The sequence below is a fragment of the Panicum hallii genome, chromosome 7, assembly GCF_002211085.1.
Source record: "Panicum hallii strain FIL2 chromosome 7, PHallii_v3.1, whole genome shotgun sequence".
Classification (NCBI taxonomy): domain Eukaryota; kingdom Viridiplantae; phylum Streptophyta; class Magnoliopsida; order Poales; family Poaceae; genus Panicum; species Panicum hallii.
In genome coordinates this window covers 26,931,342-26,956,853 of record NC_038048.1, presented here as the reverse complement: position 1 = coordinate 26,956,853, position 25,512 = coordinate 26,931,342, and the positions used below count along the sequence as shown (strand labels likewise).

Sequence of the window (25,512 nt, the reverse complement as noted above, 5' to 3'; positions counted from 1 at the left end):
CCAAAAGTTACAGAATTGGCAGCAAACTTGGCCATCCAGACTTTTGATTGTCTACGCCTTTGTTTACCTTTTTGTATGGTTATTTTTTATGTGATTCGCTGGGTACGGACGCACATTTCTTTGATCCTCTGATGGCAGCAAGAATTACCAAAGATGCTTTGGGTAAGCGGCACTAAATTTAGATTTAGCTCTCTCCAGTGGCCTCTGGAGTCTGGAAGCTGATGTTTGTTCGTCCTCTCGCCTCTGGAAGCTTGGAATATGATACTCTTGGTTTGCACAACATTGGCCTTTTGAACAACCAAGTCAAAGGCTATAGTTCCTGAATTTAAGATTGGTAAATTCTGTGCTTTGCAAACTGTGTTGAGACGATAGCTTAACGGCCTGATTGGTTGCCTAGGGCCCTAGCTTGGCTCCTACATGTGAGCCAAGCTAGATGCATGCAACGACACTGTTTGCCTGTACCTGATTATACTGGCTGAGAAGAATGGGCGTTTGGTTGACTACACGATAGTATGTTGCAAGAGAAAAAAAATGAAAACATTTTCACCAATAGCCAGGCCCAGAAGCTAGTACAGGCAACCACTGCATGCTATGGGCCTGGTTGGGGCAAATACAACCAACCAATCACGCCCTAAATCATTCATCACAGTTCACACAGGCATGGAACAACAGCAGTTCTGTAGGATATCTTTCAGCAAAATGGAATGCCTAACAAGTGATGGCTACATACAAGATAACCCAACTACCAACTACATACGTCCATTACAGAAAATACCAAACTTACAGTTTCGTAGTTCATGTGATCCTCCAAGATTCGTCTATCAAATTTGAGTTGAATTTAAGTACAAGAAAATAAATGTAAATAAAATACCCTGCAAGCACACAGTTGACATCAAAAGTGACTACTAGATGCCAATGACATCAAAATTCTGAGAGATTATTGTCAGAAGTTGGAAACAAAAATCTTTGCCAGTTGCTCTACTTGTGTAATTTATTTTCAGGGATGGTACACGACATAAGACACGGTGAAACAAAAAGGTGTTCGTCAACAAAGACTTATGACACTCTAGCACCCTTTAGCGATTTGCAGAGAACCGGGCCTGCAGATGTACGCATCGTATGCTCACCGAGAACTGCTATGCAGTTATCCGTTGTTTTAAGATGCGGCTGTACAGATTCCCAAATTTTCTTCTTTTGTACCTGAATGAAAAAGAACGATGCATTAGGCATTGCACAATTAATTTCAGCAATAAGAACCCAAGTTTATTAGTAGAGAACTAGTTCCACACAGTGAATATCACTTCACGCTAACATTGTTATCTTCAAAGGAATTAACATAAAGCACCCATGTCACTACTATATATAGTTTAAATTGCTAGAAAACTCAGAAGGTAAATAATAGCTGGAACAGCTACTAGAATTTTTGAAAAAAGAACATACAGAGAAATCAAGCGCAATAGTATGCATATCACTAGAGGCATTAACACAATTGCCTAGACAAACGACTTAAATCTGCGTTGTCAAGTGATACCTGATTTGGTGATGCAGGGTCTGATTGACGATCCTTTTCTTCTTCGGAACCAAACCATACTCTTTCACCAGGAACAGATCCTTCCGGAGGGTTGAGCAGCTCAACATTCTCATGTGAAGCATCAGAAGCAGCCATGAGCATGCCATTTGACTTGATGCCACGCATGTTCCTTGGTTTGAGGTTAGCAAGAACAATCACGCTGCTGTCCTGCACGGATCATATGCCGTGGCTAGCACCATAAGTACCATGGAAAAAAGTAATAATTATAAGCTATCTTATGACATGGATATAACCATGAAAAACTCCATATGCTCTACTTGTTGGATCAAGTTAACTTGATCCCCAAATTCTCTGGATGTTGACGGATCAGTCTGAACTGGCGATAATTGAGTTCGAATTTAGTGCCTTGGGCTATGTTTTTCATCTATTATCTGATGTCTAATCTCAGAAATATGCCATATATAACAGTCAAACATAAGCAGATATTCTCTGACACAGACGCATTACGCATTGTACCTGGAGCTCTTCAATGGGGAGGAAGTTGACGAGGCCACTGCAGATGGTGCGCGGCTCCGCCTCGCCTACGTCCACCTCCTCGACGTAGAGCGTGTCCGCCTCCGGGTGCCTCCACGCCTTTACCACCCGCCCGACACGGATGTCCAGCAGCCCCGCCAGCTCCTCCACAGTCGGCTCCGCCTTCTCGTCCCCGCCCGGCGCCGGCGGCTTCGTCTCCTCCACCGCGGCCTGCGGGGGCGGCGGCGCTACGCCGGCATCCGTCTGCGAAGGCGTCGAGGAGGAGCAGAAGAGCGCGAGGTTCCGCGAGGATCTTGCGGCTGCCGACGGCGACGGTGCGGGAGCCAAGAACGAGACGGCGCCGGCGCGGGCCTTCACTAAGGCGAGGGTCGAGGGAGAGGATGGGAGCAGCCGGGCGCAGGAGGTGAACGCCATTCTCGCCGCGGCCAGCATCACAGAGGCGCGGGTGCGGTTGGGGCGTCGGCCGCCGTTCTCCGCCGCAGAGCGAGCAGCGGCAGCAAATGGGAGACGAGGAGAGATTTTCTATCGGATGGGTAGGGGGAGGGAAGGATGATGGGCCTCACCACGTTACTACACAAGGCCCAACTGGGCGCCTGTTTGTTTCCGCGTTTGTTTTAGTACATGAAACTCCAAATTCTTTGAAATTACTTGAATTCTCACAAAGAACATCTTAGAAATTCTTACTGAGGTCAATCCCAATGCAAATACTTCAAAGTAGTTTTAATGCATCTCGTGTTCATATACACATCACTCTAGACACTATGGTTCCCAATGATTCATGTCTATCTATAGCACAAGTAATTAGGGTTAGTTTGTAGAGCTTAAGCTGCTTCTGATTCTTATGGAAGCTGATTCTCTATAATTAACATTATAAAAAATTAGATCCTATGTGAGAGGTGAATAAGAAAAATCTACTTTTTTCCAGCTCCTAAACCCTTTAGTTCATTTTAGAGGATCACTTCATAAAAATTAGTATAAAATTATTTCTCTCTGAAAAATTATTTGACAGAACTTTTCCTAAATTCAGCCTAGAAGCTGCTTCAGGAGCTCTGCCAAACAGGACCTTAATATGCACTCTTCAATCAATCATATTTGTTCTTCATATATCTTATATCTTGGAGGCACTATCCTCCATTGTAAAAGTTGACAGTATTTAGTTCATAGGTTTTTGCATTAAAAATGAGCCTTGCATGAGACCGATTTGTTCCTCTCTCCATTCTCTCTCATTTAATGTAGTACCACACAAATTAAAATTCTTAGATGGTTATGTAACTGATGCCATAGAAACTATTCTAGATGAAGAATTGGGACTGTCATGAGAAGTCTAAAAATCCAAATCTAACTTTGCATGTTTGCAACCCAAGAGCGACACATGATTGTTGTTGACACTTGACATATATAATATTGTTTATTTAAAAAATATCATATGCAGTACTATTCAATTATAAAAGAATTTTGGTGAATAGAGTCTAACTCAGGTGGTTAGCGCTTCAACTATCCACCTAAGTTCAAGTCCATCATAACGTTCGCATTTTGCTAGATTTGGTCTATAAATTAAGGATGTTATTATTTTAGTGATTGATGATGTTACTTTCTACAACGACATCTGTGATATGTGTTTGTATTCATAAGGATGAGTGTGACTATACATGTACATAGTATGTTTAGAAAATTTTGTAGTAGCTGGTAGATAAATAAAGCTTCTCATTGTTATTTTTATATACTTACTAACTACTAATTGAACGGTACTCGTGGAGTTCTATGGCGATGTGCTACGCATGATGAAAGTTTAGCATGCCAAAGTTTTTATGGTGATTCCTCTACAAATTGACAGCATAAAGATAGCAACATGTGTGGCGGATCAAATAGGAGAATTTGCAATAGTGTGTGGTTTGCCAAAAAAAGAAGAAGTCTATGTTTCCAAAAAAGGGTGTCTATGCAACACATTAGTCTAGAGCTAATAAAATGAGACAGCCTACATTTGGAATGATGGTATACATTGGTGAAGCGCTCCCTGTAAGATACAAGCGAAACTTGGCCACAATTCTGTAAATTGTCCCGTTCGTTTTCAAAGCAATTGTGCCGTCAAAAGAATTCAATAATAATGTAAGATTCCTCCGTCAGATTTCTCATAGTTTCAACTAAAATTGTATCGTATTTTTACATTCCAATTTTAAAATACAGAACCCAACTTATTATAATACATGTGTCTTGTAATGTATAGCCCATGCAGATACCGAGATATGCAATTTGGAGTAGTGTTGTACAAATGGCTTAAAATATGCCCAAAACAGCAAGCGAAACGTCAAAAATCTGGATACACCGTAAACAATGGGCGAGGAGTCGAAACACGAAGCAAGGAAGGAGACTACGAGTTGGTTTACGACGTTGACACCACATACGGGCCACCCCACCAAGTCTTTGCCCGGCACAGACAACCAGTGTGCCCTTTTGAACTAGTCAAACCAATCCAGCTACATAAACCGCGTGCACATGCTATGGCGCTCAGCCTCAACTCTTTGTAACGGAGAAGAGGCAGAGGAGGACGGAGACTGGTTGACGGCCAGCTCGGCGCCCAGGCACTTGCCGGCGGCGAGTCCGGCGCCCCATCGTGCCCGTGGTCAGGTGAGTTCTTCTTCGCTGTAAACTCATCTCTGCAAAAGTGAAAGCCCAGCCCCCAGCTTTCTTGCTGGCTACTCGTCAAGAGAACAACTCACCCTTACCATCTCCACTTTCCTTTCAAGTAGCAGCTGCGCCATGGCTCCTTCCAATCTTCTCCTCTTCCTCCTGCTTGTAACTGCAAGTCCGTTGATCACCGGGCAGCCCTTCGACTACCCGACAGCTAACTTCTCCATGCCGTGGACCAACAACAACAACTCCCTCGAGCACAGCGTCACCTATAACGATGGCTCAGTCGTCCGAGCCATTGTCCTCCGGTCACCAAAAACACTCTACGGTCCGTCCTTCGCTGCAGGGTTCTTTTGCCCCACTGCACCCTGCGATACCGGCACTTTCCTCTTCGCCGTTTTCATCGTGTACACCAACAGCGGCGGCAGGATCACTCTGCCAAACAATGGTCTTCCTCAGGTGGTTTGGTCCGCCAACCGACTCCACCCTGTCAAAGAGAATGCTACCCTCGAGCTTTCTGGGGATGGCAACCTCATCCTCCGTGACGCTGATGGCGTCCTTGTCTGGTCAAGCAGAACTGCAGGCAGGACTATTGCTGGTATGGCGATCACAGAGCTCGGCAACCTGGTGCTGTTTGATCAGAGGAATGCAACGGTATGGCAGTCGTTTGATCATCCGACTGATGCATTGGTCCCTGGGCAGTCACTGCGGGAAGGTATGAGGCTCACTGCAAATACATCTGCAACAAACTGGACTCAGAATCAGCTGTACATGACTGTTGTACCCAATGGATGGTATGCCTATGTTGAATCCACACCACCACAGCCCTACTTCTCAAAACTGGTGGACAAAAACAAGACAGGAAACCATCCAACGCAGGTTACCTTTACGAATGGCAGCCTCAGCATCTTTGTAGAGTCCACGCCACCAAATCCAGATTCAGGCATCACATTGCCAGCAGCCAAGTCTGCCCAGTACATGAGATTTGAATCTGACGGGCACCTCAGGCTGTACGAATGGTCTGACACCGAAGCAAAGTGGACTGTCATGTCTGATGTGATTAATATATTTCCTGACAGTTACAACTGTGCTTTCCCGACGTTCTGTGGGGAGTACGGGGTATGCACGGGAGGGCAATGCAGCTGCCCCTTTCAAAGCAACTCTAGTTCAAGCTACTTCAAACTTATCGATGGGTGGAAGCCAAATGTTGGTTGCGTGCCATTGATTCCAATCTCCTGTCAAGAAATGCAACACCATGAGATCTTGACCTTAACTGATGTTTCATACTTTGATACAAGCCACACAATTGTAAATGCAAGAAACAGAGATGCCTGCAAGCAAGCATGCCTGAAAAACTGTTCCTGCAAGGCTGTGATGTTCAGGTACGGCAATAATGAGTCCGATGGCGACTGCCAGTGGGTGACGAAGGTCTTCTCCATGCAATCAATACAACCTCAGATTGTTCATTACAACTCCTCTGCTTACCTCAAGGTGCAGCTTAGCCCCTCCCCTTCTGCATCTACTGCAAACAGAAAGAAGGTTATTACAGGCACTACAATTGCCAGTATTATTGCTATTGTATTGATTGTCGTTGGCATAACTCTTTATGTACGAAGGATGGGGAAATATCAAGAGATAGAAGAAGAATTTGATTTTGATCAATTTCCAGGCATGCCAATGAGGTTTTCTTATGAAAAGTTGAGAGAATGCACTGAAGACTTCAGTAAAAAGCTTGGGGAAGGTGGTTTTGGATCAGTTTTTGAAGGGAAACTAGATGAGGAGAGGGTCGCAGTAAAGCGTTTGGAAAGCGCTAGACAAGGGAAGAAAGAATTCTTGGCAGAGGTTGAGACTATCGGTAGCATTGAGCACATTAATCTTGTCAGACTGGTAGGATTCTGTGCAGAGAAATCACATAGACTTCTAGTATATGAATATGTGCCCAGAGGTTCCCTTGATCGGTGGATCTATTACCGCCACAATAATGCACCTCTTGATTGGGGTACCAGATGTAGGATCATTCTGGATATAGCCAAGGGGCTATGCTACCTTCATGAGGAATGCCGGCGAAAAATTGCTCATTTGGACATCAAACCACAAAACATTCTCTTAAATGAGAACTTCAATGCCAAATTGGCTGATTTTGGACTATCCAAGCTAATAGATAGGGATCAAAGCAAGGTAATGACTGTGATGAGAGGCACACCTGGGTATCTGGCACCTGAATGGTTAACATCGCAAATCACTGAAAAAGTTGATATCTACAGTTTTGGAGTTGTTGTCATGGAAGTGGTATGTGGAAGAAAAAATATCGATCATTCTCAACCTGAGGAAAGCATCCAGCTGATCAATTTGTTAAGAGAAAAGGCTCAAAACAACCAGCTGATTGATATGATTGACAAGCAAAGTGATGACATGGTCGTACACCAGGAGGAAGTTATCCAAATGATGAAGCTTGCAATGTGGTGCTTGCAAAATGATAGCAGTCGAAGGCCTTTGATGTCAACGGTGGTCAAGGTACTGGAAGGTACAATGACTGTAGAAGCTTGCATAGATTACAGCTTCTTCAGTGCAGATCCAGTATTGTCGATTGAAGGTAATCATTCAATATATTCAGCTCCACCACCAGCATCAGTCTTATCTGGTCCAAGATGATATGTGTCTGCAATAAGCAGAAAGAAAATCCATATTATACACTTTGGCTTTGTAATTGCTTTTGTACCTTATCTGGTTCTAATTTGAATGTACATTTTAGATGGCATCAGAAGAATAACTTTCAATCAAGTCTACATCTAGAAAACAAAGGCAGTGCACTTTCCATTTTCAAGAATTTCAGAAGTTCACATATAGAGCTTTGAACTTGCATGCTAAATAGTAACCGGTAAAAAAATAATGGAAATATGCTTTGCAGCTACCATGGTAAAAGTGTAACTGTATTTACATGAGCACTATGTTACTGTATCCAATAATTCTCTCTAGGGAAGTTGCTGTCTCCTCTGATTTGAGGTACAGATTTCTTCCACATTGGCGATCTTTAGCATGAACGTAATTATGAATGGCACTCCCAGGTACAGATTTCTTTCACATTCGCAATCATATTCTATCAGCCCCCCAGTGGTAGTGTGCAAACCGGAAATGGCACTGGCTTTGGCATGTCTAGCTAGCTTTCGAACTGCATTTTATTAATTTCTACGAGCAAGCACACAAATGCAGCACTGGCAGAGCACCCTATTGGCCCATGTCCTATTCACCTTCCTCTCAGATGATATCTCATCGTGGAATGAAATCTATTCCTCGAGTGAGCCAGGTGCTTTAGAATACTATATTTGTGCGTTTTAGGGGGCCATCAGGTTGGGGGCATCTAATCGTCCACAGAAATGCCAGAATGCTGAATCTTCATAGGTATAACAAATACCGGCATACCAGATTAACACCTCGGTAAGGATTCAAGGAGCCAAAAATAGTAGAAACTTGGGCAGAACGAGGAACTTGCCCTGAGGTCTGTTGGGGGCTCAATGCATGCAACACAGCAGCTATGCGCAGCGGCCACACTACCCTGCAAATTCAGCTTGGCAGTTTCAAGACTCATCCTTGCATCGCTTGCTTAGTCACCCACCACAAAGGAAAGCAGACGGCCTCTCAACCTGCAAGCTGCAAAGTGCAAACAACTCCAATAAGGACTAAGAGGCATATCGTCGAACGCCTTCCGGGCGGCCGTGCCGGCTCGGTGCGTCACCCAGAGGTGGAAGAGAAACAGAATAGCTGACCGGAGTGCTCCAGCATTGTTCGGCAGACCAACCCTGCAGCCGCAAGGATCACGGGGAGCCGGGTGGCATGCCTTGGTCAATTCACGGAGAGTGGGGTTACTGTTGGGCAGTATGTGCGGCTTTGTCTCGTTTCCATCTGTTTTTGCAGGGACGGAGGCAATGGGCCAAAGGGGGACCAGGAGAGGTGCCATGGCTCCCATGATTGTACAATTCTACTGATTTTTACTCCACCCGTTCTAAAATAAATGTTTGTTTAACATTCAAATTTTATCAAATAAAAAATATTCTTTTAGCTTGTAATAGGATCCATCTAAATCTAATTAAATCAATGTTAAATACTAAGAAAAAATTATATAGACACATAGAGTTAATCAAATACTTTGTATATGCTATTTTTTTTCCCAATGTATATATATGTATTGAGGATCTAGAAAACCAAATAAACAGCACAGTTTTCAATCACAATTAGTATAAGCAATTGAGAATAATAAAATTATTTTTTAGAATAAGTAATGTGTCTGAAATTTTCTAAAAAATAATCTTTTCGGAACGGAGGAAGTAGCTCTTTAGGTTACTAGGTAAAAAGATAAAAAGCATTCCTTACCACCATTTATTATTTACATTAACTCTTTGGCCTTGAAGAAATTTCCTGACTTAGTCCCTTATTATTCAATATAAGACGCCATTCTTCGTCGCATTTGCCATCCTAATCTACTTTTCGGTAGCTCATGAGATCCTACATGTCCTGGGGGTACTAATCTCATAAGCAAATGATTATTAGATTCACATCAGAAATTTATGTTTGGCTACCGTCTACTTCATCTGTTTCAAATGATAAATTATTTTAACTTTATACTAAATCATTTTATCTAGCCTTGATCAAATTTATAGAAAAATACACAAATATCTATCTGAGATTTGTTACTGTGCTCGAGAGAGCCAGGGGTTCTTCCCATCGTAATTATTCTTAGCCATTGATCTAAAGAGAGAAAATTTATTATTAATAAGGATAGTTTAGTAACTTTTATCCCTCTGAAAATTAACTTGACACCCGTTATTGTCGCCGCATATGGAAGGAATCCTTCCCTGCGCCTGTGCAGGGGGCTCGCCGCCGGCTGCCGGCCTTCCAATCTGGCGAAACAGACCCACCACAACCAAGCAGCCATCATCTGACGCCGCAAAAAACAGTGCCCCTTCTCTGATGAGCAGCAGGTGTTCACCGTCCAGGCGCTTACACGGCCCCGGGGTTCGCCGGCCAGGCTAGCGCGAAGCAGCCCTTCGCTGGCCATGGATCCCAAAAATACCAAGGCCGATGTGTAATTTAAACATCGCCCTAAGCAAAGATACGTGAAGTGAAGCTGTTGGCATGGTTCTACGGTAAAATATTGCTTGTTATAGTATTTTTGGCGGATGAGATTGTACCAAAAATAGGGGGGGGGGTATGTGTTTGTAGTGAAATTTTGCTGGCCTATTTATTTAATTGGCCAAATTGTTTAATTGCTGGCAGTCAAGTTGATTAGTTCATATAGTACTTATTTAACAATGGCAGCAGGACAGAGCAGTAGAGCCGGAGGTCGTCATGAGCAGAAAATTATTTCACCAGGGCAAGCGTGCATGTCTATGGAGGGTTCTGCATGAAAGAAATCGGAGGTGCGGAAACGTCGGCCTCAAACTCAAGGTCATGACGGGTGTATGTTTATACGAGCGTGGCAGCATAAGAGTTTGCTATATGTCTGGTTCGGCAAGGAGTTCTAGAGTGCGACAAGTTTACAACAGAAATATCTAAAAGATCTATCTCCAAGCCAATCCGACTAGAACTTCACGTTTTTAGAGTTTTCTCGTATACTATGACACGCCTCCTCAATCCAAACTGCTAAGATTGAGATTGTTCTTGAATAATTCCATATGTCTAACAGTCAAGGATTTTGTAAACCCATCTGCAACCTGATCTCCTGAAGCAATGTATTCAATCTCAAGGAGCTTCTTTGACACACGTTCTCTCACAAAATGATAATCCATTTCTATATGTTTTGTTCTTGCATGAAACACTGGGTTTGCAGAGAGATATTTTGCACATAGATTGTCACACCACAATCTTGCAGCTCTTGGACTAGGAATCCTAAGTTCATGTAACAGCGTTTGCATCCACATAACTTCAGTTGTGACATTAGCTAACGCTTTATATTCTGCCTCCGTACTTGACCGAGACACTGTTGCCTGTTTCTAGCACTCCAAGACACCAAATTATCTCCTAGAAACACAACAAACCCACCAGTAGAGCGACGATCATCGATGCAGCCTGCCCAACCGGCATCCAAAAAAGCACTGACCAGCAAAGAAGATCTACTGATTCTAAACCCCAGTTTTACTGTGAGCTTTATGTATCTGGAGATCCTCTTTACAGCCAATGAACAGTTGTCGGTGCATGCAAGAATTGACAGACTTTGTTGACAGCAAAGGAAATATCCGGTCCAGTAACTGTTAGATATTGTAAAGCCCCAACTACACTTCTATAATTTGTTGCATCGTTTGGTCCAAGAGGATTACCTTCATGTGCAGATAATTTTTCACTTATCGAAAGAGGAGTTGCAACTGGTTTACAATCTGTCATGCCCACTCTTCTCAATATATCTGAAGCATATTTCTCCTATGTTAATAAAATGCCATCACGAACTTTGCTCACCTCAATGCCAAGAAAATAATGTAAATCTCCCAAATGCTTCCTTCAAATTTTGCAACAATGCTTCAGTAGCCCTTTGTGTTGAGCTAGCAACAAATAATGTCATCCACATAAATCAAGACAAAGACATCCACATAAATCAAGACAAAGACTGTAACCGCCCCTTTGTTATAGAAAAATAAGGACGTATCAGCTTTTGATGATTTAAAGCCGAGAGCTAGAAGCTTTGAACTCAGTTTTGCATACCATGCCCTTGGGGCCTGCTTCAACCCATAAATTGCCTTATCCAATTTACAAATATAATTTGTGAGAGAAGGATCTTCATACCTAGACGGTTGTCTTATGTAAACATGCTCTTCGAGAACACCATGTAGAAACGCGTTCTGTATGTCTAGCTGACGAAGGCTCCATCCTTTTGAAATAGTAAGAGACAAGATGATTCTGATGGTTGCTGCCTTAACCACATGACTAAACGTGTCTTCATAGTCTATGCCATATCTCTGCTTAAAACCTTTAGCAACAAGACGCGCCTTGTATTTGTCTAGGCTACCATTAGACTTCCTTTGAATCTTGTATACCCACTTGCAATCAATAACATTAATACCTTTCTGAGGAGGAACAAGATACCAAGTATTATTCCTCATTAGAGCCATATATTCTGCATCCATAGCTTCTTTCCAATTTTTATTTCCAAGAGCTTCTTCTAAACACCGTGGTTCTCCAGAAGTGGCAAGAAAAGCATTCCTCCCATACTTGATTGTTCCATCAGTATAGATCTTCTCTTTTCTTATGCGTTTTTGCAGTCTTGTGACAGGCCTGGTAGGCTGAATTGGAGCCACGGAAGCTCCCTCACCTCCAGTGGGTGGACCAGGTAGAGGATCTGCCATCGGTTATGTGTCTGGTGTCGAGAGCCCGCCATTCTGCGATGACGTAGAAGCCCGCAACTTGTCCCGCAGGCGTCGTGGAGCTGTCGGGGAAGCAGCACCGGTTAGGGACGCAGCGCCTATCGGCAGCACTGAAGGTGAGGAAGATGCTGGCGACCCCGACTCTGGTGCAGCAGTAGCGGACGAAGACAGATCATCTCCGGGTTCCGTTCCAGCACTAGTTTCAGCTTCTATATCACCTGGAACATCATTTTGTGTGCTGTTTTCTGCAGGCGCTTTATCAATTTGGTCAGTAATATTATGCAAATCAGACACGTGATCATCTATATGTTCTCCCCCATGATTAGTGCTCAGATTTAGCAAACTTTGAGGGAGAAGGAAAATCTCCGAACGAAGGCGAGCGCCGGCATTAGAGTGGAGTTTGGAGAAGGGAAAAACTGTTTCATCAAACATGACATCACGTGAGATATACACTCGGCCGGAGGAGATCTTAAGACATTTGAATCCCTTATGAAGAGTACTAAACCCCCAAAACACACATTGTTTGGACTGGAATTGAAGTTTGTGCTTGTTGTAGGGACGGAGATTCAGTCAACAGGCACAACCAAACACACGTAAGGACGAATAATTTTTTTGGCCAAACAAGCGTTCTAAGGGAGTTCTAAATTGAATTACTTTACTAGGTGTTCGATTTATGAGATAGGCAGCAGTAAGAAAAGCTTCATCCTAGAATTTTAATAGCATAGAAGCATAGGCTAAGAGAGAGAGAGAGAGAGAGAGAGAGAGAGAGACCAACTTCAACAATGTGTCTATGTTTTCTCTCGGCCGAGCCATTCTGCTGATGTGCATGGGGACAAGAGACATGGTGTGAGATGCCACATTTAACAAAGAAAGAGTGAAGTTTCTGATATTCACCGTCCCAGTCAGTTTGCACAGCTATAATTTTTCTGTTAAACATTCTCTCAACGAGACTTTGGAATTCATGGAATTTCTGAAACACTTCTGACTTATGTTTAAGGAGGTAGAACCATGTGAATTTACTAAAGTCATCAATAAAGCTAACATAGTATTTTTTCCTCCTACTAAATCAAGCGCAGACCCCCATACATCAGAAAACACAAGTTCCAAAGGATATTTAGATTCACTAAAAGATTTTGAATAAGGGAGTTGATGACTCTTTATTTGACTCAGCTAAACATGGCAAGTTGTAATTGCTAACAACTTTAGAAACTATGCTAGGTGAAGGATGACCCAAGCGACCGTGCCACCTTCCGAACGAAGGTCTGGTGACACCAAAAGCTTGCTTTAGGGATGAATTGCTTGGAAGAGAGTAAAGTCCCCCGCGACATGGCCCTCTAAGGATTGTGTTTTTCGTTGCCTGATCCTTGACCAAAAAGAAGTTGGGGTGAAATTCAAGGTATGCAGAATTATCGAGAGCAAAGCGATGAACGGATACAAGATTTTTTCTAGCTTCAGGGGCATAAAGGATATTATTAAGATGCAAATCACGATTATGGGTTTGAACAATAGAATGACCAACGTGAGTGATTTCCATACCTGAACCATTTGCTGTTTTGATCTGATCCTTGCCACCATAACGATCACGAGTGGAAAGTTTTTCAAGGTCTCCCGTAACATGATCAGAAGCTCCAGAATCCACATACCAATTTGTGTCCATGCCATAAGCAGAAGTTGCACTTTTGTTATTTGCGCCACAAGACTCATCGAAACTTTACCAACACTCAATGGCTGTGTGCCCCTTCTTGTCACAGACTTGGTAGGTTGGTCTTGCGTCATTGGATGTGGTGGTGTCGGTGCGGTAGTGTTGCTGCTGTTGATGTGGTGCACCACCATGACCATGGCCGCCACCATTAGAGTTGCGACCGCGACCTCAATTGCCGCCGCGACCATGCATGCCACCACGCCCTCCTCTGCTAGCTAGGTTAGCAGACGAAGATGATCCTCCTTGCTGTAGATCAAGCCGTGTCTCAAAACTTAATAGTTGAGAGAACAACTCAGACATGGTGATCAGCTCTACTCTTGTAATAGGAGCAGATGTCACGGGATTGAACTCAGCATCCAACCTGTTCATGATGTAGCCGACCATCTCTTCGTCGTCGAGGGGCTTTACTGCAGCCGCCATCTCATCGCCGAGCCCCTTTGTCTTGCTGTAGTACTCGGTGATGGATATGGATTCCTTCTTGGTGGTAGCTAGGGCAAGGCGCACGTTGACTAATAGTGCGCGAGATTGGGAAGCATGCATCTCCCCAATTGCTCGCCATGCTTGGGCCACCGTTGGCGATCCTTGTCAACACGTCCTTAGATGCGGACATGAAGATAAGTCCTAGAACCTGCTGGTCCCGGGCATACCACTCCTCATATGCCGGATTGGAAACCTTGACAACCTTGTCAGCTTGTTTCTCGTCGATCTCGGCTTCGGGAGCGACGACCTTGCCGGTGACATAGCCTTCAAGACGAGCACTGCGGATGGCCGTGAGAACTTGCGCTCGCCATAGCACAAAGTTGTTCTTGGTCAGCTTCTCAGTAACTTGGATCCCAAGGAGAGGGTTGGAGGAACCAGCGCTGGAGCTTGACGCCATGGAGGTTTGATCTAGGTGGAAGAGATGGCTTTGATGACCATGAAAGAAATCAGAGGTGTGGAAATGTCGGCCTCAAACTCAAGGTCAGGACGGGTGCATGTTTATATGAGCGCGGTAGCGCAAGAGTCTGCTACATGTCTGGTTCGTCTAGAGTACGACAAATTTACAACAGAAACATCTAAATGATCTATCTCCAAGCCAATCCGGCTAGAACTTCGTTTATAGAGTTTTCATCATATACTCTGACACTGCATATGTTGTTAAGGAGACAAATTAGGTGTACCTACTGCCAAACAGGTTTAAGACAGCATATTAGCTTGGATTTCACGAGAGAGAGAAGGAAGCAAAGCTGAAACAGAAAAGGTAATATTTGGATTGAGGTGGTTATTTGGCAGGATAAATAAAAGTGGAAGACGTGCTCGTATTGGACTCGGTTGATGTTGTTTACGTCTTTAGCTGTATGACCAAATAGATTAGGAATATTTTAAGATTGCATGCAAAAGAGATACGTGATATTTATGTGTGCGTGTATATGAATCCTTCTCTGATTTGCCCAAGACCAGGCATGCTCATATATATATATATATATATATATATATATATATATATATATATATATATATATATATCATGGGTATGCGGCCGATTGTTTTTTCCTCAACACAATCGACATAATACAAACTCTTTACTTTTTCATCTACATTATTTTTTCCATCACAGTCGTAGCTTGTAGTTCCTGCCGAGCCGTAGCAGCCATATAGGGTTTGGTTGATCTTTGCCGTTTTGCGCTGAAAAATGGTCGGTCCTTCTCCACGGAATCTTTGTTGCTTTGCTTGAAAACCAATCGGTCATCGTCAAGAAAGCAAGATACTTATCATGGTGTTGCGCGGATCAATTTCGTGCGGCAACACAGTGCAAGCTAGGTAGTTGCTGCACTGATTCATTATGAATGTTACGGAAACCATAGAAGAATAATGGTTTCATTAGACATCGTGAAACCAATTTGATTACCTTTGTTTGTTTATCCCATACATGTTAAAAATATGGATCCCCACGAAAATATTGTCCATCTGAATTAATCATGAGTTTCACTACTAGAAAACGGTCTATCGGTACCAGCACGTTAGTGCCGGTCAAGAACGAGCCGGCACTAACGTGCCTCAACAGTGTAAGGCAGGCACGTTAGTGCCGGCTAGAAATACCAGCCGGCACTAACGTGCCATCCCCCCAACTGTCAGGCGGCTGCCACAACGGTCAAAACGCACGTTAGTGCCGGTCGGCATATCTAGCCGGCACTAACTTGGTCAATTACAAGTTAGTGCCGGCTGTATGCTCTAGCCGGCACTAAACATACACAGTTAGCGCCGGCTAAAGCCACTAGCCGGCGCTAACTTGCCCCGTATATACCGGCCACTCCATCCCCAGCCCTCCATTTCATTTGGCACTCCTTCTTCCCAAGCCTTCAACCGAGCTCTTCTCACTCTCATGGCGTGTTACAGGGGAGGTGCTGCCCATTTTTCCCCAAATTTGTGAGGATTTCACCCATCCAAGTGCACCAAAGGTTAGTAGCTTCTTCCACTATTCTTTCACGGTGTTTATTCTTTGTTTCATGCTTTCTAGATAAAGAAAATAGTGATTTTAAGGTTGAGGAAAAATGAGCATCATTTTCCGATTTGTTCATTAATTTGAGCAAAATAGAATCGATTTGTTACTTTTTAGAGAAGATTTTCTAGATAGTTTGACTATGACACATTTAGAGTAATTTTTTTGAATTATTTCACGGGGACATGTGTATATGTTACTATGCAAAATTTTAGAGATTTTAAGGATGAGGGACAATGAGCTAATTATTGATAAATTTCCTGCTATAGTGATAAATTTGGCTTATTTAGCTAATGAGCTAATTATTGAAATAATGGATCTGATTACACCGAAAATACGATTTTGTTAAAGAAACACTATATACCTAACTAGTGAAACAGAACAAAGCCACTCAAGAAAACTCGAAATAAAAGGACAGAAAATACTTTGGGATTTGGATCATCAGCATCACATAAAGCACCAGCTAGAGTAGTATAGTTATCAGCTTCTATATGCTCCCAATTGTCACCATACACTGTCAGTAGCTTCTTCAATTTTCGCACAACAGTTTCCTTTGGGAAACCCATACTGATCATGGATCTGACCGCATCATTAAATCTTTCCTCCAAAGCGTTTGGAGCTGCCATCCTACTAGCAATGAAGTAAGCATCAAACATGATATAAATACATATTAAAAAGGGAATAATTTAATGAATACTATTGAATGCAAGTTGATAAAGATTTGGTGTATTTCCACTCAATATACATGTCCTAGATGTATTTCTTCCTATCCAACAAAAGGAATGATGCCATATCTCATTGGGTTGATATTGCTCCCAAGTCCCAATCAATTCGAACTCAAATCAAAGCAATGGTATGGCATATATTATGAAAAATTGCACAATAACCTTAGATGTCACTACACTGAATAAATCCAAATGGCTGCAAACAAAACTTTCTCAAAACGATATATATGGATATTATTGTCATAATGCAAGGAGATTTATTACTTAATACATAAGAATGGGAGGGTGTGAAGTGGGCACATGATTGTATTATAAATTTTTAAGAATCATCAAAATCCTTCCCAAAACCATATTTAGAGGTTTCGAAAATGACATCCAAAAACATATAGAATAGGTGATCTTACATAAGCTTGCAAAATTTTAAAATTGAGTTCAACCTCATGGGATATGAAGTTGACAGATAGCAATATGTATCTATTTCATCACTACTCATGTAGCCATCTGCTGATTTTCATATCTCAAAAATGAGATTGAGTTTGATCATAAAATTTTGCAAGCTCCTATTGTATATGTCTGATTTTTTTAGAATTTCCAAACCTTGGATATGCCTCTGGAGAGTTTCTCACAGTTTCACTCTCAAAGCTACTCCCTCCATTCCGTTTCAAATTATCAGTCGTTTAGACTTTTCTAAATTCATAGTTTTTCTATGCATCTGCATATACATATATATTACGTCTATGTGTATTGTAAAACCTATAAATCTATAAAAAAAAAGTCAAAACGAACGGAGAAAATACCACGGACAAAAGCCACCAACAAACTCGCAAAAATGCAAGTCGTCACGAGAAAGCAACAGGGCAGTTGTAAAATAACAGAAACGACCCGGAACAACCGCCACCACGAACAAAAACCACCAACAAACTCGCAAAAACACAAGTCATCAACAAAGCAACAGGGCACTTGTAAAATCACATAAAACGACCCAGAACAACCGCAAATTAGAACTCGCAGTACTCGCCACGATTTAGGGTGTGTTCATTTTCTGAGGCATAAAGTTTAGAGGGGTGACATGTGTATATGTTACTATGCAAAATTTTAGGGATTTTAAGGATGAGGGACAATAAGCATGATTCATTAATTTGTTCATTAATTTGAGCAAGGTAGAATTGATTAGTTGCTTTTCAGAGAATGATTATTATATAGTTTGACCATCACACATTTAGAATAATTTTTTTGAATTATTTCATGGTGACATGTGTATATGTTATTGTGCCAATTTATTTTGCTATTTAGTTTAAATTTACTAGATAGGTGGCCTATGACACATTTATATTTTTTTTTTGAATTACTTCATAGTAACCTGTTTTTAGGGATAATGAGCATGATTTTTTTTTTAATTTGTACAGATGGACCGGCAATGGATGCATGGAAGCCGGAGCACCTCGGCATGGATTCAGGGTTTAGATTCTTTTCTCAAGGCAGCAATGGCAAATAGGTCGCCAAAGGGTTTAATGTGTTGTCCATGCAGTGTTTGCGAAAATAAAAAGGAATTCCGGAAAAGAAAAACTCTATGGAATCACCTGGCCTTGAATGGTTTCATGAGTAACTATAGCCTTTGGACTAAGCACGGCGAAGTTGGAGTTATGATGGAAGATAATGAAGAAGATGATGATGGTGATAACAATCTTTCAGATTGGGCATGGGTTCATGAAACAGGTAGCTTTCAAGATGAACCAATGGACGAGGGTGAAGCAAATGTTGCACAAGAGGAGCCACCTGACGAGCTAGGTCAGGCGTTGCTTGATGCACAGAAAGACAGTGACACTGTGAAGGAGGCATTAAAGTTTGAGAAGATGTTGGAGGATCACAAAAGGCCGTTGTTCCCTAGTTGCAAACTGGAGCAGAAGAAGTTGGGTACCACGCTAGAGATGCTGAAATGGAAGGCAACTAATGGTGTCACCGATAAGGGATTTGGTGAGCTATTAAAGATTGTAAAGAACATGCTTCCTGAGGGTAATGAACTGCCGTCAACAACATACGAAGCTAAAAAGATGATTTGCCCTCTTGGATTGGATGTGCAGAAGATTCACGCATGTCTTAACGACTGCATCCTGTATCGCGGCGAATACGAGAACTTGGAACCTTGTCCTATTTGCAGCGCATTGCGGTATAAGATCAGGCGAGATGATCTAGGTGATGTTGATGGGGGGAGCCGGTAAAGAAGAGAGTTTCCGCAAAGTTGGTGTGGTACTTCCCTATAATACCACGTCTGAACGCTTTTTCAAAAACAAGGACAACGCTAAGTTGATACGGTGGCACAAAGAAGACCGTAAGGAGGATCACATGATCAGACACCCAGCAGATGGGTCCCAGTGGAGAAACCTTAACCGAGAGTATCCTCAATTTGACAACGACCCAAGGAATATAAGATTTGCTCTAAGTGCGGATGGAATGAATCCGTACGGTGAGTTTGGCAGCGCTCATAGTACATGGCCCGTGACCCTATGTATGTTCAACCTTCCTCCTTGGTTATGCCTGAAGCGTAAGTTCATCATGATGCCGGTGCTTATAGAAGGGCCAAAAGAACCTGGCAACGATATTGATGTGTTCCTGCAACCCTTGATGGATGATCTCTTACTGCTCTGGAAAGAAGAAGGTGTACATGTGTGGGATGAGTATAAACAGGAGTCTTTCAACCTCCGAGCTTTGCTTTTTGTATGCATCAATGATTGGCCTGCACTTGCAAAACTTTCAGGACAGTCGAACATGGGATACATGGCCTGCACCCACTGTTATGATGAAACCAATAGCATTTATTTGAAACACTGTAAGAAGTGCGTATACATGGGCCATCGCTGATTCCTTCCTACCGATCACCCCCTAAGAACCGAAGGGAAGCATTTCAAAGGAGAGCCCAAAACTCGTCGTAAGCCTCTGTTCCGTAATGGAAAGCATGTGTTCTCGATGATCAAGGATGTGAAGGTAGTATTTGGAAAGGGTCCCGGTAGCCAACCTGTTCCGAAGGATGACCAGGGACATGTTCCAATGTGGAAGAAGAAGTCTATATTGTGGAACCTACCTTATTGGCAAGTCTTACCGGTTCGCAATGCAATTGATGTGATGCATCTATCAAAGAATCTTTGCGTCAACCTACTAGGCTTTCTGGGAGTGTATGGTAAGTCAAAAGACACATTGGAAGCAAGGCGCGACATGTGGATGCTAGCTGGACGACAAGGCTTGCAACCCGAGAAGAGAGACAAAGGACGCCACTATTTAAAACCTGCCAGCTATAATCTGAGTAAAGAGGAGAAGGAAAGCATGTTCGATTGCTTGAACAGTATCAAGGTCCCGTCTAGGTACTCCTCAAATATACAGGGCATAATAAATGTGAAAGAGAAGAAAATCCAAAACTTGAAGTCCCATGACTGCCATGTTCTGATGACACAATTACTTCCGGTTATACTGAGGGGTGTTCTACCAGAAAATGTGAGATTGGCAGTTGTAAAGCTTTGTGCATTCATGAATGAAATTTCACAGAAAGCAATTAATCCAAATAATCTAATAAAGCTGTAGAAAGACATTGTCGAATGTCTTGTCAGCTTTGAGATGGTCTTCCCACCTTCCTTCTTCAATATTATGACACACCTTCTAGTTTATATTGTGACAGAAATAACTATTATGGGTCCTGTTTTTCTATACAATATGTTCCCTTTCGAGAGGTTCATGGCAGTATTGAAGAAGTACGTGCGTAAACGTTCTCGTCCAGAAGGATGCATTGCTAAGGGCTATGGAACCGAGGAGGTCATTGAGTTTTGCGTTGACTATCTTCCTGATCTCAATTCGATTGGGCTCCCCGTGTCACACCATGAGGGGCGACTAAAGGGAAAAGGCACACTAGGAAAGAAATGTAATGTGCACATCCCTTGTAGTGAATTCAGCCAAGCAAACTTCACGGTTCTTCAGAATTCATCCAAGGTGGCTCCATATATTGATGAGCACATGAATATTATACAGTCTGAAAATCCACAAAAGAATCTTTCTTGGATTACACGCCAACATATAAAAACTTTTGACGGCTGGTTCAGACGAAAATTATTGGGCAACAATACAGTTGATCAAGAACTTCAATGGCTGGCTAGGGGACCATCAATCACTGTCCAGCAATACCAAGGGTACGAAATCAATGGGTATACATTTTATACGAGAGCTCAAGACAAAAAAAGCACCAACCAAAACAGTGGTGTCCGTATGTGTATAGTAAACAGTAATGGAGAAAAGAACAACTACTATGGTATCATAGAGGAGATATGGGAACTTGAATATGGACCCATAGTTGTCCCTTTATTTCATTGCGAATGGGTGGCTGGAGGAGGCGTAACGAAGGACCGGTATGGGATGACCATAGTTGACTTTAAAAAGATTGGATATAAAGATGAAGCATTTGTTCTAGCCAAGGATGTGACACAAGTGTTCTATGTGAAGGACATATCGAGCAAACCGAAGAAGAAGTCAGATAAGACGTCTGAAGCAGACAAGGCTGGAAATGAGCCGAAACGGCACATAGTTCTTCCAGGAAAAAGAAAAGTTGTTGGAGTTGAGGATATTTCGGACAATTTGGAAGATTATGACCAGATTGATGACCTTCCTCCATTCTCAGTTGACGTTGACCCTAGCATCTTCTTATCCAAAGAGGACACACCTTACTTACGCTGTGATCACGCTCAAGGCACTTTCGTCAAAAGGAAGATTATCAATGTTCCAGTAGATAATGATAATGAGTAGTAGTTTTATATAAATTATGTATTGAATTCTCTCAATCAGTGATGTAATGTAACGCACCGCATCGTATTTATCTCAATTCTTGATACTATTTCTCCAATGATGACATAATATCATCTTCAGATAATATTATATTTTTGCATGGTATAAATATTATTTACATTCACTAATTTTGCATTACTAGAAGCATTGAAACATTAAATTACAAACAAATAATCAAGTAATATGCGAATTGATTATATCATTGTATAGGCTACTATTGAAAAGTTTTTTGAAGAATTTTGCATGGATCAAAATGAAATGTTTTCGATTTATTATCAATAACAGAAACATATACACATATAAACCCTTTACGCTACACATAATTGATAATGGTTGCATATTCGTTAATTTACTTCAATTACTATTATTATTGTGTACATATAATTACTATAATTATTGTGTAGCTAAAAATAAGATATAAATTTTTGTTATATTATTCTAATTATTAAGCCTATGTTGAACAAATTTATGAATACTAAAAATTTAGTGTAAATGGGAACTGGCGTGGCCAGTTCCCGCGCGCCAATTCCCGCGCGGATGGTACACGTTAGTGCCGGCTGGTATTACCAGCCGGCACTAACTTGAGCACGTTAGTGCCGGCTAGTACCACCAGCCGGCACTAACTTGTTCTTCTGATGTCACGTGGGCGTGTTAGTGCCGGCTGGTAATACCAGCCGGCACTAACTTGAGCACGTTAGTGCCGGCTAGTAACACCAGCCGGCACTAACTTGTCCATCTGATGTCACGTGGGCGCGTTAGTGCCGGCTGGTAATGTCAGCCGGCACTAACCGCGCCATCCCCCCAACAAATTAGCCCCTTCGCCCTTTCAGATCGACGTCGCCCCCAACTTACCCGCCGCCCCGACGTCCTCACGCCATTGCTGCTGCCGCCCGAAGCTCCGGCTGCCGCGCACGTCGTCGTCCTCGCGCGCGGCCTGTTCCGCGCAGCCCGGCCGCCCGGCTGCCCCTGCCGCCTCGGGGTCCTCGCGGCACTGCTCTGCGTCCTCGCGCCCCATTGCTGCCGCCGCCCGAAGCTCCGGCCGCGGCACACCTCGTCGTCCTCGCGCGCGGCCCGTTCCGCGCAGCCCGGCCGCCCGGCTGCCCCTGCCGCCTCGAGGTCCTCGCGCCACTGCTTGGTGTCCTCGCGCCATTGCTGCGGCGCCCGAAGCTCCGGCCCCCACCGTCGACCCATCCCTCCTCGCCCTCCGATCGCAAAAATGGATTCGCGGTGAGCACCTTGTCCTCTACAGGACATTTTTCACGTTTCCATAGATGCATCATCTTACATTGCAGTGAGTCATCAACTGATGCAAGGGTCCTGGTTTAGGTCAACTTGTTTATGCTAATTGACTATTCTGTTCCTGATAAGTTTAGGTCAACTTGTTGAATTTGTCTTGGGGATAAAAGGACCATAGATGACTGAATGGTTAGGAATTTATCAAAGTATCACGGAAGCAAAGATACAAACAATCAGCTGGCCAAGATTAGCACTAACTAATTTTCAAAATGATCAATTCAAGTGCTAACTAAGAGGTAGGCAGATAAGACTGAAATCTTACTAGCATTAATTCTCCATGAACTAGTATCTACTCATATGATCCCCAGAATAATCAAAGCCACAGTAGTAACAAGTCAATAGCATTATGCCTCCTTCCCACGGGTATACACTTCTATTAAATCAAAGGAAGAAACTTTTATCAGTATGTTATATTGCACATGAATAGTCAAAATGAAAACTGAAAAGGTGTATAAACAACAGCTTTACTGTTTTGTAAGTATGTGATAGATGTTTACTTAGGTAGGGACATACAAGTGTGGAGCGGCCTAGCGATTACACATATATCAAACACAGTTGCATGTTGACCAGAAGTAGATACTCATCAGTATATCAAGGTTAAATAATTTACACAAGAGCAGTGAATCCAATGAAGCATCGAAGTTTTTTAGCACACAGTTCAGACCGGTACAGTTATGTCCATTAGAATAGAAACCCATCAGTGCCCCTTCTGAACTAATACTAATAATGTGGCACGTAATCTTCATGCCTAAAGTAGCTCAATATAATTTTAGCTAATAAACAGCAGATGTGAATATATCATGACTAAATAACAGTTATCTACAGTTTACACACACTGAACTTAATCTAAACAACTTCAGTTAGTCTAAGTTTATATATTATGTCTGATATCATATTCATAAGTCCACTTTGAATTATTGTCAAAGTTTTAGACAAGAGGCTAATATTTGAAACATTCTTCACAGATAATTTTGTTTAGATGAAACTGCTTGTAACTTGCACATTGTTGCTATCATGTGGCTAAAGAATTAACCTTGGAACTTGAAGGTAAACTATATATTTGTGGCTTTCAGTGGTATGTAAATAATGATATCAATTGTACTTCTGCAAGGTTCAGTTCACCACTGGTTGTGGGGCAGAAAAAAAAAGACAAAGTTAGAAACTTAGAACAACTGTATGAGAATGAAAAATATAGAATAGAAATTATTATGGAAGGAAAATGGAAGGTCAAGAATCTGCCAGGGGTTGTACTGGTTAGTGTCATTTGTCTACTGTAGTATGGTCTTAGTCTGAACCTAACCACAAGCATAAAGTTCAAGAAACCAAGTGGGTTATAGTAGGGCAAATATATTATATATGTCTCCAGAATATTTAGTACAAGGACAACTCAATATAAGCAAACACTAAGAAGCAAGAATCGAACTAAAGCATACCAGACAATCTGCCCATCCTTGAATGCATGAATAACAGAATCGGTGTCCACATGGTAAGATGCCCCTTGTAGAAGAAAAATCTGTCCAACATATCACGCATGATAATTCTTCTTGCCTTTCTAAATTAGATGATTTTTCTTGAGTTTCTTGTCGTATCCCAATTCATCATCACCTAGAGTGCCAAGGCTATATTTGTCTTTTTGCTCCTGAGTACAGAAAGCTGGTTCCTGTCCAGACAAATCATATGGAGGCAAGGTTGTTGAACTCTCCCTTAAGTCAGCGTTTTTTAGCTCTTTTCTTCTGTCTGGTTCATGCCTACTAGTTTCGCCATATTCGTACAATGAATCCAGGGTACTTTGCCGAAGGGATGATGATAATAAGTTTGTCTTGGTAAATTTTCTTCCCGCTCCTATAGACAGAGTATCCAAAGTCTGAGGTTCATGAAAGCTGTCAGACAAACTATCACTTTCTGTGAGATCGTTCCTTTCTCCCTTCTGTTTCGATGTGCTCCTGGACGTTGTGTGACTTGACTCATGAAGGTGTTGTCTTGCCTGTATTGTCATTTTGATACAAGCATATTTATGAGGAACTGGTTAGTGTCATTTGTTCTGGATACAGCTAATTTATTCAGGGGGATACTGAATTAGTGATTAGATGAGGAACTGGTAGTTAGGCAGTGATGTCATGCTTGTTTTGGTGATCCCTGGTGGTTGTGACTTGATTGTTTCCTTCTGAAAGTCTTGTTTGTAGATGATGATGATGATGATATGTGCCTTTTATTATGTGGCTGCTCCTAGTCTCATTGGCATGTTAATGATATCTATAATCGGTTAATTTTCAATGAACCATCAATTTGATGACGCATTCAGTTGACTTTGAATCTGTCTTTGTACATACTGTATCTCACTTCACTCTTAAGTGCATTAAGACAAATGCAGTCTAGAGAAATGCACCTTCAATAATTTATGGTATGAGTAATTTATCATGGAACAGGCACTACTAGTGATTTGCTAA

General features: G+C 42.2%; 3 protein-coding genes, 1 non-coding gene and 1 pseudogene across 6 annotated transcripts; 1 reads left to right on the top strand and 4 right to left on the bottom strand.

Moving 5' to 3' along the window:
* Positions 1–786: 786 nt before the first annotated feature.
* On the bottom strand, positions 787–2,611 carry LOC112898921 (tyrosine--tRNA ligase, cytoplasmic). Its single transcript, XM_025967235.1, has 3 exons — positions 2,048–2,611; positions 1,532–1,738; positions 787–1,200 (listed from the first exon to the last, which is right to left on the bottom strand). The coding sequence occupies exons 1-3, from the start codon at positions 2,495–2,497 to the stop codon at positions 1,057–1,059; spliced, it is 801 nt and encodes a 266-aa protein (XP_025823020.1). The 5' UTR covers positions 2,498–2,611; the 3' UTR covers positions 787–1,056.
* Positions 2,612–4,190: 1,579 nt separating this feature from the next.
* On the top strand, positions 4,191–7,907 carry LOC112898920 (G-type lectin S-receptor-like serine/threonine-protein kinase SD2-5). Of its 3 annotated transcripts, none has more exons than XM_025967233.1 (2): positions 4,191–7,286; positions 7,446–7,907. In XM_025967233.1, exons 1-2 carry the CDS (start codon positions 4,823–4,825, stop codon positions 7,484–7,486), a joined length of 2,505 nt encoding a protein of 834 aa, XP_025823018.1. In that variant the 5' UTR covers positions 4,191–4,822; the 3' UTR covers positions 7,487–7,907. The 3 variants fall into 3 exon arrangements, with proteins under 3 accessions (XP_025823018.1, XP_025823017.1, XP_025823016.1); XM_025967232.1 differs by having other exon boundaries at positions 4,191–4,690; positions 4,816–7,474; XM_025967231.1 differs by having other exon boundaries at positions 4,191–4,690; positions 4,813–7,474.
* Positions 7,908–13,912: 6,005 nt separating this feature from the next.
* Positions 13,913–14,621, bottom strand: LOC112900558. Its single transcript, XM_025969408.1, has 2 exons — positions 14,315–14,621; positions 13,913–14,232 (listed from the first exon to the last, which is right to left on the bottom strand). The coding sequence occupies exons 1-2, from the start codon at positions 14,619–14,621 to the stop codon at positions 13,913–13,915; spliced, it is 627 nt and encodes a 208-aa protein (XP_025825193.1).
* LOC112901760 lies at positions 14,008–14,146 on the bottom strand. The gene has a single exon (XR_003230349.1). It is a non-coding gene; the product is annotated as a small nucleolar RNA Z247 (small nucleolar RNA).
* A 9,712-nt stretch (positions 14,622–24,333) lies between the features above and the next one.
* Positions 24,334–25,230, bottom strand: LOC112900557 (annotated as a pseudogene).
* Positions 25,231–25,512: the final 282 nt, after the last annotated feature.

Coding starts and splice junctions, on each gene's coding strand:
- LOC112898921 (XM_025967235.1), bottom strand. CDS start 2,497: ATGCTGGCCGCGGCGAGAATGGCGTTCACCTCCTGCGCCCGGCTGCTC. Junction 1,739..2,047: donor TCCCCATTGAAGAGCTCCAG/GTACAATGCGTA, acceptor TGATCCGTGCAG/GACAGCAGCGTGATTGTTCT. Junction 1,201..1,531: donor ACCCTGCATCACCAAATCAG/GTATCACTTGAC, acceptor TTTTTCATTCAG/GTACAAAAGAAGAAAATTTG.
- LOC112898920 (XM_025967232.1), top strand. CDS start 4,823: ATGGCTCCTTCCAATCTTCTCCTCTTCCTCCTGCTTGTAACTGCAAGT.
- LOC112900558 (XM_025969408.1), bottom strand. CDS start 14,621: ATGGCGTCAAGCTCCAGCGCTGGTTCCTCCAACCCTCTCCTTGGGATC. Junction 14,233..14,314: donor GTTGACAAGGATCGCCAACG/GTGGCCCAAGCA, acceptor GCCTTGCCCTAG/CTACCACCAAGAAGGAATCC.